Source organism: Euphorbia lathyris, chromosome 1 (genome assembly GCF_963576675.1).
Source record: "Euphorbia lathyris chromosome 1, ddEupLath1.1, whole genome shotgun sequence".
Taxonomy (NCBI): Eukaryota; Viridiplantae; Streptophyta; class Magnoliopsida; order Malpighiales; family Euphorbiaceae; genus Euphorbia; species Euphorbia lathyris.
Window position 1 is genome coordinate 34470091 of NC_088910.1, and position 12561 is coordinate 34482651.

General features: G+C 36.8%; 1 protein-coding gene across 4 annotated transcripts; it reads right to left on the reverse strand.

The window, feature by feature from the left end:
- Window positions 1–950: 950 nt before the first annotated feature.
- On the reverse strand, window positions 951–10363 carry LOC136227673 (protein MEI2-like 4). Of its 4 annotated transcripts, XM_066016408.1 has the most exons (16): window positions 9966–10362; window positions 9774–9851; window positions 8811–8976; window positions 8590–8635; window positions 7811–8149; window positions 7025–7455; window positions 6771–6929; window positions 6504–6620; window positions 6268–6416; window positions 5961–6043; window positions 5447–5863; window positions 3423–4074; window positions 2449–2533; window positions 2256–2324; window positions 1963–2142; window positions 951–1702 (listed from the first exon to the last, which is right to left on the reverse strand). In XM_066016408.1, the coding sequence occupies exons 3-16, from the start codon at window positions 8874–8876 to the stop codon at window positions 1556–1558; spliced, it is 2940 nt and encodes a 979-aa protein (XP_065872480.1). In that variant the 5' UTR covers window positions 8877–8976; window positions 9774–9851; window positions 9966–10362; the 3' UTR covers window positions 951–1555. The 4 variants fall into 4 exon arrangements, with proteins under 4 accessions (XP_065872480.1, XP_065872493.1, XP_065872486.1 ...); XM_066016421.1 differs by having other exon boundaries at window positions 5453–5863; window positions 9774–10363; XM_066016414.1 differs by having other exon boundaries at window positions 7811–8146; window positions 9774–10362.
- Window positions 10364–12561: the final 2198 nt, after the last annotated feature.

Genomic DNA, 12561 nt, shown 5'->3' on the forward strand with positions numbered 1-12561 from the left:
AGGCCGCCACCTGCTGGATCAGTAAAATGCAATATTGATGGCGCATTATAATCGTTTAGCGAATAGGACCACACATCTAGTGGCAAGGCGGGCCTGTTCTAATGCTAACGATTGTTTTTTTTTAATGTAATGCCCACTTGACTTGAGAACGTTATTTGTGAGGACGCTAATCCGACCAATTAATGAAGTTTCAGTTTTGGTCAAAAAAAAAAAAAAAAAAAAAAAAAACAACATTTCAAATATTAGCTTCTTACTTTTTGATAGATATTCAACAAACCACAAAGTTTTTGAACACTTATATATACATTTAACATCCCATAAAATAAACACAACTAATTTTTTTGCTTGTTAATTTACTAATGTACCATTGATTATAATGGTTTAAAATTAATTGCTAGTAAGTCAATTAAAAATATATTTCGATAGTAGTATGTATGTTTACAATTCCAAAACATTGAAATAGAGGCTCTAAGTTGGAATTCACAACATGTTAATATTAATGCACTTTATGGTTTCAAAATATATATATATTTTTTTTTATAAAATTAGCTTTTTCTTACACATTTCTTCTACTAATTTTACATGAATGAACCATCCATATTAGTATGTTTATCAGGAACATATACCAAACGGAAAAAAAAAACGTTACAACATTTAGACCTCTTCTTTTTTACTTACAACATTTAGACCTCTTCTTTTTTACTTACTGGACTAAACTAAAATTACGATAGTGAAATTAGGTGGAAAAAAACAGAACCGGTGACTATTTTTAATCATTTCCATCAATCCACAAAACATCTATACTATATTTTCGTTTGGTTCTATTTTTCAAAACTATTTTTCGTGTTTGATAAAATTTCCAAACAATTGCTTAAATCAATTAATATTTACTACCTATCAACAACAACAAAAAACCAAACGGGTTCTAATACTAAAATAAACAAGAAAGATTAAAGGAAAACATCCAAATAAATAAGAAAGAAAAAAGTATAATGGTCATAGCAGAGAAGAAGAAAAGCCTCAAAATTCTACAACCAAAATACATTCATTAATAGTGTTGTGTGAGGAGTGGTGACTCTGCTCCCCCCTTCACCTTGAAATTGAGCAAAGTCACTCACTCACTCACTCCCACTGCCTCAACTGAAAAGTGAAAACAAAAAGAAAAAAACCCCAAAAACCAAACACTGACTCAACCTGGAAAAAATTTCAACATACAAAACTGACAACGATTACAAAGAAGATCCTCTTTTTTTAAGTACCGGAACTTCTGAATATCGTAAAATAAGGTTCAGTCATGACTACCCAAAAATTCTGTGCCCCCCTTTTGTTAAGCCATTCAATTCAATTCTCTACACTCACATTTATAAGCCTAGATACGAAAAATTTTGATGCAGCTCTTTTGGCTCTGACTATGCACTTTCGGCATCTCCAGAACTTTTCCAACGAGCTTCTCTAAGCCATATATAGAGTTGTCAGGCCACCCCTAATGTACAGGATTGGAGTGGAATATGGTTCTGTACTCTTCTTATACAGGGTTTTAGAGTTAGTGCCATTACTATTCTGACGATGAGTCTGTACCGTTTGAAAATTCCTCTCCAATCCCTGAACCAGAAGGATTCCCCTGCTGTTGGTTCTCCTCACTGCTCCCTGTTCGAGGTTTGCCTAATCTTGACCGAATGTTGCTACCCATGGGGAAAGGCTCCTGCATAGAAAACAAAGTATATTTACTTCATATCACAGATGAAAATGTTCATCACAAGTATCAGATGAGCTACCAGTTTCATCTTGATAACTGACAAGAATCATTCAGGACACAAATATGTACCGGACAACACAATTCATTATTCTACTCGGAGAAGAGGTGAAAGAACAAACTATATTTTTATATAGAGAATTACTAGTAGATAATAGGAGGAGCACTATTGCATAATGGCAAGATAACTGCAAGTCATAGTATCATACCGGATCACCAGCATTTGGACCGTCTGTATGAAAGAGAATAGGGCGACAGCGTTTATCCTCATTCATCAAGCTTGAGTTCTGGAAGTGGGCAATAAGAGCAGATTTTCCCTGAATTCGAGCATATGCAAGAGATGCCACCTTTTCACTGTTGAATTTCTCCCATTTTTTGCCATTGAATGCCTGTAAAAAAAAAACATGCAATTCCTTGTGATGTTAGCTCTTATCCTCTACTCATGAACTGGGTGAAACTGAGCTATAAGTTTTTTTATGTCTTCTGAGAGTTAAAATCAGACCTTGTGGAACGGAACAATCTGCTGAGGATCAACCATATTGATGAATGCATAGCCGACATTGCATTTATTCTGATAAAGCATTACAAATTTTGAATCAGAGCTACGAACAAGGAAAACTTAGAGAACTTCAAATGATGTGCCACGTACAAATTTGATGATAGCATGAGGATTTTTCCACTAGTTATTCACTTACCTTGAAATCAATTGGCAAGTAAATAAAGTCATAAGTTCCCCTACAGTGCTCATCAATTGCAGCCAGTAACATCTTAGAAGTATATCTGAAAGGGAAAAATCAAAATATCATGACAAACCGAAAAAGAAAACAGAATGAATGGTGTACTTCCAAGTTCCATTTGAAAGCAACAACACAGGCAGATTAAGGCATGCAATAAAATTAATCACCATATTTGTAGAAGTCTTCACTACAGTAAAACCCGATCAAAGTGGATGACCATAATAATGACTTCTCAAATTCTAACATCATCCAAACTATCCACTGCCCAAACAAAGGATTGGGTGTGCAAGATATCAAGCATACCTCTCTTACCTTTTCTTTTTTCCATTTTTTCCTCCATATGTTAAAAAGAACAAAACACTCAACTTTCCAAAAGCAATAGCCAGAACTAACTTACAACTGAACAATGACAGTTTTTACAAAATAGGCACCATGCATAAAATGTCTATATCTACTAGAATGCATGTATGTAGTAAACAATAACCATAAAACTTGTAAGTCCTTGAATTCCAAAAGTCATTTTGTAACTCGATTTTGTGCCTCAAATACTCATTTGAAATGAACATACAACTTGTATGAAATTAAGAATTCCAATAATTAAGACCTATTCTTACTCGCCACTCCGTTTCTCCTTGCCTAATTATTACTACATAAAACCAAAACCAGACAGGAACAACGTCCATCTATCTTAAATTCACACCCTACCTGACCCCAAAGCAATTTGTAGAATTGACAATTTCCTAGCAGAAAAACAAGTGAGCCAACAAGATGTAAACTCCCAACAAATCAAGCAACGTGTACAAAATTTGTTATCAAACTGAATTAATTTTGGCATCAAAATGACTAATTCACAACCAAAAAAATACTGCAGTTCCAATAAGGCTTCATAGAATACAAGAAATAATTTGGGAATACGAAGGATTTTCGCTTACTTGTTCGGGATGTTCTTTATCATCAATGTGGTTCGTATGTCTTCACCATGCAATATGCGATCGAGATCAAGCTCATATTGTTTCTTATCTGAATGGTTGGAATTTGATTCAATTCGACGGTGCGAGAGATTTCTAACACGTTCATTTGGAGTATCAAAAGAGGCTGGCATTGAGATCAGCGGGTTCCTCCCTGGGAAAATATGGCATATTTGCTGAGCATTGCGTAGTCCAGAATTTTTAGTCATATCCATACCATTTCCCCCAACATGAGAGAAAATGTTGTGGGATCCAACATCCATAGGATGTGGTGGAGAGCCACCAGGAAAACCCACACTTCCAAGGGAACCCAAATGGAAACTCGAAGCTTCTGGAGACTCCCCAGAAAAAGCATGTCGCCTGTCCCACAACGAGGGATTGACAGTTGGTGCAGATCCAACATGATGGTGTGCAGGTACAGTGTTGAGCATTACTGGAGGAGCCCTAGGAAATCCAGGCATATGCTGAAGGTGATGGGCATGAACACCATTGGAAAATGATGGTGAATTTGACCACATCATACGGCTTGAATGATGTTGCTGGCCTGAGTTGGAATTGTTCCATAGGTAATGATGACCAGGAAGACTGCCATTTCCATTTCCAGAAGATCCAAAAACTAGAGAGACAATTTATTGAAGAAAAAGGTAAAATTAATAAATTATCAATGAATATAAAATTAAGGCCATCAAATAAATCTAACAATACTGCTACACTGCATTTGAAAACTCCCAATGGAAAAAGAGATATAAGTTCAATTGAAACATCGAGTGTCATAATTCAGCTTAAAAAAATAAAGATGTTAGTGAAAAGGGCCATCAGTTATATAATTCGTACAGTGAAAAAAGGTTGACTTGTAGGCTTCTTTTTTCTTTATAGGAAATGGACGTCTCGACCAGGGAACATAATTAGTTTTAAGTGTTGGGGAAAGGTATCCTATAAAACGTTTCTGTTGCTATGGTGCTTTCTCATTCATTAAAGAAGGTAAGCACAGAAGTACAAGAACTTCAAATTCCCCGCATACATGGGTTCTATTCACTGCATAGCTGCAATCAGAATCATTGAAACTTCATCAAAAAGTAACTGCAAAGTGAGCAGCAAATTTTTGAATGAGAGGAATCCTCAAACTCATTGGATATGAGGAATTATGAAAACACCATCTTTAACTCTAGTTTTTGTCCGCTTTCATGAGAACGAGTGTTATCCCAAAAAAGCATCAGATTTTGAGAATGCTTACTCAATAAGGAATTTTGGTTTTTAATTATCCCAAGGGTTACAAGTTACAACAAGCTGCCTTTGGTGGATTAATAACTTTCCTGAAGTGCACAGTCACTCTCCAACTAAGAGGAGAAGTTTGACAAAACATTTCGAAACGCAATTTCAGCTAACTAGAGACGTGTAACAATTCAAAGCATTTCGCTAAACACAAAGATGAGCACAATGAAGCTAGCTTTTACAAACCACTTTAGAGAACACTATTGCAAGACAACAAAAGCCACCATACAAAAACTCCGGACTAGAAAAGTTCAAATATTTTCCCTCAGCGAAAGTGTAATTCACATTGTTATGCATGAATTGTAGACTCGATAGCACTCTTGCTCACTAACCACTTAAAAAAAATATGAAACAATTTGAACACTAGTATTGGATTCAGCATCAAGCTTACTCTGAGCATAAGCAATTATAAAATTCCTTGTAGCAATTAAAAAAACTCCCCCACTTGCAACAATCTAATAGAGATGCCTCTAAAGTTCTAAACTGCAATTATATAAGCTATCTTTTCAGATCACTATGCATCAGAGAAATTTTTGCATTATGAAAGCTATTTACATTGTTTTTGAACTGCCAAGCTTTATCTTTAATGTTAAAATTTTGAATTACATCCTCCTAATGATATGTGATGTAGTTAGTTCTCGTATTCCTCATCTTATGTAAATGTAATAAAAGAAAATATACTAAATTTATTTAGCAGATATGATCATAGAACTCACCCCCACCATTAAGTTCCATCAGGTGCCCATTTGAGCCTATTCCTTGAATGTGCCTACTGTTGATTCCTTCTGTCAATTTGGAACCAACACTTCGAGCCATGCCTCCAATAGGGCTTGAGGAGTTATATGGAATGCCATTGGATAAACTATCATGATACTCTGGCAAGGAATGAGGATGAAAATTTGGAATGCATTGGTTACCAAACATCATTTCGTCCATAGAGCGATTAGGTTCTTGGAAGCCAAATTGTTTTCCAACAGATGCCATTGTCATGGGTGAGAGTAAGTTATTTGGGACGCTAGAACTCTGATGAGATTCAATAAATGAACCCATGGGGGACTGGATAGAAGAAGGTAAGACTTGTGTTGATCCATTCTCCATGCAGCTAGATGGAATTACTCCAGGTGAAATTGTTCCTGTGAAAGATCATGTGTGAAGGCAAGATACATGTTTTCTTGAGAAAATTACTCAGTTATTTAACAGGAGCAAACTTTTAATAGAATAAAATCTTACCCAATCGTCCAGATGATAAGTCATCAAAGGGGCTTTGACAAAGATTAGGCTCATCTTGGTCCTGCTCAGTCTTTGGCATCACACTGTAATTATAGACATATATAAGTGATAACAACTAACCAGTGGACATTATTCATGAAGGTAAAACAAGGAGAGATCAGATAGGGCTAAAAAATGGTTAACATGTTCTAACAGCACATGAAAGAGACTGAGAAACAAGCAGCAAACCTAATTTACAGATAAAATATTCAAGCACTGAAAGCAATAAAGTTGAGTAAACACAGAGCTATAACACGTATGGTAATACCGTCTTGTGCCTCCAGGACGGCTTGGTTCAAGCTTGATCTGCTTCCCAGCAATGTCACTCCTGTTTAATGCTGAAAGAGCTGATTCAGCAGCTCTAATGTCATAATACTCTATGAACTTATGATGGCGCTTGTGTGGGGTTTCACGAATCTGCAAACCACAAATTATAACTGTAAATTGGATATATCTATACACTACTGTCAAAAAAATGCAAAATGCATCCAATTCACAAATTACTTCTTTGATCTCTCCATAAACTCCAAATATTTTGTGAAGCTCCTCAGTTGAAACAGACGAATCAAGATTGAAGATCACTAGGGTGCCCTGGTTGACGTCTTTTTCGGATGGATTATCCTAATAAATTGAAAAGCCAAAAACATCCAACAAGCGTCAGATAAACATGCAAAAGCAAGCTCCAAGTAAACAAACAAAATGACCAAATTGACGAGAATGATAACAATAAACATGTTCAACATTAGAAGAACAATCACAGAAGCCATGCACCTTTGGAATAGAGTAGTGTATATCAAGTTTTCTACGCCTCAGAGGCTTATTTTGAAGAGATCTCATTGCACCTCGGGCTGATCTAATGTCATAGTAAGAGATCATAACAAATCCACGATGCTTGCAGGCTGTATAAAGAGTTCGAATATCTCCATATTGCTGACGAAATAAAATGCAAATGTCAAATTAACATGCAAAGTAAACTGGGTTAACTGGCTCATATAAAGGCCAAACAGAAATAAAAGGAAATTCACCTCAAAAAGAGCCTTTAACTCAGAATCTTCAACGTTGCTATTAATGTTCCTTACAAAAAGTGTTCTAGAAGGGTGTTCACCATATGGGTGTTCACCAATAATTGAACCATTTGGACCCCCTTGGCCATTGTTAACTCCCCCAAAATCAGAGTTCCTTTGTCCCAAACCCAAACGATCATCCCCTTCTAATTCCATGCCTCCACCAGTGATAAACAGATCAAAGTCCTCCAATTCATCCCCACTATTGACAAGCGCATTATGTCCCATCTCATCAGTCACTCCAGAAAACAGATCATCTTCGGCAGGAAGGAGATTTCCAATAGTCTGAGCCTCAAGTTCTTCAAGAGATTGAAAAGGCTCTTCTTCCTCATTTGATGGAGCAACAAATTTAGCAAGATGATGGGACCGAACATCATTGTCAGTTAATCTCACTGCCAAACATATAGTAATCAGATTATGGATAAAAAGACAAAAGAAATGGCAATTTTATGAGTATTGAGTTTTAAAAAAAATGGAGAGTTCAAGGAAGTATGCTATAGAGAAAGAAGTGAACGCAGAAATTTGTAAATAGCACCAAGTTACTTAAAGATTTTGTTGACGAGTTTATTGACATGTAATAATTTATCAAAATAAGGAGAACCTTGCCTTGTTTTGCATTTAATTCAACATGCAATTACGATAAAATCATATAATTAGAAGTTCAGTAAAGTCGTACCAGAAGCTCTTTCATTATTATCTATGACAGCCACAAAATTACAGTTTATCATTATGGAAAGGAAAGCTTACATTTTCCACTAAATACATCAGAAAATGAGCTTGAGAACAAGCTGCTTTCCCACTGAGTTGCACCAATATTGGCCCTGTTTCCACCCATAGTATAAGATGCAGGCTGCATAGACAAATTTGACCATGATTTTGTATCTTGATCCATAGAATTCCATGACGCCTTCAACCCATTGCCGCTTCCTTCACCCAAAGATAGCCTGTCTTGCTGATCCATTGCTAGGATTGACTGTGGCTGTTGCATGGAATCCGCTGATAAAACTCCAACTGGAGAAGGTTTTTCCAAAGGTGATGAAGCATGAAATTTGCTGCTAGGAATCGGTGACATTCCACAAGTTCCTACTGAAGAACAGCATTTACAAAATGCAATGATTAGAATTGAAAGTTGTAATCAATTCTCTTTTCAATATTATATACTCTACAGACGTTGTTGCACCTTCTTCAAAACAAAGAAACATGGAAAGATTATAGTGAAAGTTATGCAGCTAAATGGCACAATGATACTGATTGAGAAGCAGCAATTTCTTAATTAGCCATAGTAATGCTACAATTATTGCATAATCAAGTCAGATGCATCTATCACCAAATTACAGGTTAAATGGTTAACACTATCATAATGCCAAATCATGGTACAAATGAGAGACCCACTTAGGACATTTACATTTTCTGCAGTCTTGACTTTCAAGTATAGAAGATAGGCAATTAGCCAGAATTAGGGGACTGCGTTCATAAATGAGTAATTACTCAACTTCATAAAAGTAAATAAACTTAGTGGCACTTACTTTGGAAATCGGGCATTGAGTGTGGCTTCCAAAACCCAAGTTGTCTCTGCCCAATAGAAATTGATAAATGATTACTTGAAAGTTGTAACCGCAAGTAAAGAAGAGAACTTGTTTTGGTGAATAGCCAATTAAAAGAATTATGTAATGCAACAAGCATGATAAAAAAGAAAACAGGGCCAGAAAATGGCTGTAAATAAACAAGTTTGGTTTAATTCACTTACCTCAGCAGGTAAACGGATGTCCTCAAAATGTGTCCCTCCCCTTTGATCCATAACTTCAAACGGCATGGCGCCACTCTATACACCTCAAAATTTCCAAAACTTTAATATTTAATTTAAAGCCCGAAATTATCAAAATCACTTGCTCTGTCCAGTCTTCATCGCCCCTCTATTGTAGAAAAATCAAAGGTTAGTATCAATAATGAAGCTGAACTGAAATTTCATGTATAAATAGATCACTGAAACAGTGAAATTAAAAAGGCCCTTCCAACAATCATAAAAAAGAAACATATTTGAACAAAATTTTGTGAAAATGGGACAACAATGGCAAATTTAGAGAATTCTACGCTGCAACAGAGGCAGGCCTTGTAATTCTTCCTTGAACAAAGATGCCCACTTTGTGGTTTACGGTTAAACCTGGCAACCTAAATGAGGTTTACAGGCAAAAATAAACGCTTTTCTCTTATAACTTGGAGAAAATCTCCAGATCAGGATACCAATATGAAGAAAAAACAACTACCCTACCTACCAACGACCAAACACAAATTTCCCGTTTGGTTGCCAAGAAAAAGAAATGGAAAATGAAATAGAATATGCTTATGAATTTCAACAACAAAATAAAATAGTTACTAAATATCCACCGCTCGCCTTCAAGATTCGCTTGAAGTGAATTTACCATTTCCAGAAATTTAAGACATAAAAGAAAGCATACGACTTTTTTTCAAATAAAAATTGTTTTTAAAGAACAACAAGCTCCAGGTTAAGCATTTTTCGAATATAATTCAGCAATTTGAGATGGTAAAGGGCTGAATTCCCGAAATTCCCAATCCGATCGCCAAAAAGAAAAAGGCGGAACCGATCTCAAAATTAAGCTGAATTTTCCCAACTTATAGCACAGTAACAATTAACCCAAAGAAGCAAGAACGATTGACCGCAATTTGAGCTGCAAGTTAGAAACAAACGCACCTCTGGTAAAATTATGCATCAAGACCGTCGCCAGATTGTCTGTATATGTCCAAAATAGAGAGATTCGGTGGAGCGAAACTAGAAAAGGCAATCAACCGAGAGCGATCAAGGAAAGGAAGGGGGAAATTGATGGAATTTGAAGGCAGAAAAGAAGGAAGAAGAAGATAGAGCAAGGGATCTTAGCATATATACCCTAAGACGACCTCTTTTTCCCCTGCATTGCAAGCTAAATTACACGGCAAACGAGAGAGAATATTTTCCTTTTTGTTTTCTTCTTCTATCTAATCATAATAATTTAGAACAGAGAAAGAGAGAGAGAAGATACAGAGATCAGAATTATCACTTTTATCTCCCGTTTCGAGCTGCAGCATGAAGGTTAGGCCGCAGCGATTGAAAGGCGAGATGAAGGCAATAAAGAATGCGAATTTCCGGCGAGATTTTTCCTCGCCGGCAACTCGCAAGTTAAATAAAAAGAGGTCTGTTTATTGATTGTTGGAGAGAGAGAGAGGAAAGAAGAAGAAGGAGAAGAAGAGAAGAAGAAGAAGGTGTGATGTTATGTTAATGTTAGTTTGGCTTTGAAAAGAAGACAAAACAGGAAAGAAATAGGCGGGGTGGATGGATTATATTGTGGATAAACGGAAATGAATTCAGACCCGTTTCCTTATGCTTCGGAGAACACAGGATAAAACCGTTTAAAATGACGGCGTTACCCACTTAGTTTGTTTTAGCTAACAAGCTAATGGTGCTACTGGCTTATTGGCTTCTTCTTGTTTAATTAATTCCACCTTTTTCTTTTTCTTTTTTTTTATTATTATTATTGCTTTAAATTCACGGAAATGCTGTTCTTGTGAATTGGGTTTGCCGCCCTGTTATGTGGTTTTTTTACTGTGGTAATATTGGTCTAATTATTTAATTAAAGACAAACTAATTCTTTTTTGAAATAACTAATGTAACGAGATTTATAATTGATTTGATTTGCTTTTTATTTTGATAAATAATTCGGATTTTTCTTTGATTTGGCTTTTATTGAAAACCGAACCAAACTAGCTAAAATAATATCTCGACGCACTCTTGTAAAAAAAATGATTAACTTTCTAAATTTATAAAATGTCCGTATTGACATGATATAATTATTTCTTTAAGTTCACATATCAGATTAACAAAAGTTGAAATACATACCATTTTAAGCAAGTTTGAAGACAACCGATCGCTATAAATAACTTTAATATCACTTTAAATCAATTGAGGTAATTATTAAGTTACTTTAAATAAGTTCGTTAAGCCCCATACTGAAATAATGGAGGCTGTATGTAAGAACAATGATAGCTATGTATGGAAAGGCTTAATCAAAGCACGTGAGTTGGTTAAGCGAGGTATGTGTTGGATGGTCGGTAATGGGCGGACATCTGGAAATCAAATTGGGTACCGAACTTGAATGCAAAGAAACCATTGACGAAGCTATGCAATACCCAAATAACCACTGTTGAGAGCTTGATTAATCCAATTACGAAGCAGTGGGATGTCGGAAGGCTGCGTGCGACTTTTAGCCTTGATGAAGCGATCGAGATCCAGAAGTTGCTGATAAGCCACAGGCTGCCACATGACAAACTCTACTAGCGGGCAGCGAGAGCAGTGAATTTCACTGTGAAATCAGTATACTTTCTGGCGAAGGAATGGCGATGTAGTGAGGCAGGGAGAGCATCGAGCTCGGGGAGCGGAAATGGAAGAGATGAGTGGGTCTGGAAGTTGGAGCTGCCATCCAAAATTAAGTTAGTTGTCTGGCGAGCTTTTAGGGAGATCCTACCGACTTATCAACAGCTTTGGGGGAGAGGAATCAAAGCCCCGAAGGTTTGTCCACGGTGCGGGAGCGATGACAATACGTGATACCATGCGATTGTGACCTGCCCCGAGCTAAAACATACCTGGAAGAAGTTGTTTGGTTTTGATAGGAGATGGAAGTCGGGACAACATGACATAGGAGGTTGGCTTGAATGGATGAATTCGTTTACAGATAAAGAAAATATGGAACAGATCGGAGCAGTGGCGTGGATGATCTGGTTCCGGCGAAATCAACTTATTCATAAGGCCAGTGAGATACCAGAGAATGAAATCATTATGTATGCCGAATCAATCCGGAATGAGTGGAGAATGGCTAGACCGCAGTTTGAAATCCAAAGCTTGAATCCGGAAGTTGGTACTCAATTGGTAACGACGGTTACAACAAGATAGAAGGCACCTCCCACGTATACGGTTAAAGCAAATGTGGACGCATCATGGATGGATGGAGTTCATGGAGGAATCGGGACGGTGATACGGGATGAAGATGGAGAAGTTCTGCTTACCGTTGCAATTCCGACAGGCATGGCTCTGAACGCCGAAATAGCTGAACTACAGGCGGTGATGAAGGGCATGGAAATAGCAAAGGGGGCGGGATGGCAGAGACTCGTTATTGAAACAGATAATGCAAGTATTGCAGCAGTAATGACAGGAAATGGTAACATAACAGGAGCAGCCGCAATGCTTCTCGAGGATGCACAACAACGAGCGAAAGACTTTGACGAAGTCTGTTTCTCACATGTCAAACGGAGTGGAAACGTTGTTGCACACGCGTTGGCAAAATTAGCTAGGAATGTTAATAATCCCATTATGTTGATTGAAGAGGCTCCAAGTGAGATTTTGGAACTCTGTCAACAAGATAAATGTAATCTAGCGTTGGTTTAATAAAGAGTATTCTTTCTGATAAAGCGTTGGTTTAATAAAGAGTATTCTTTCTGATAAAAAAAAAGTT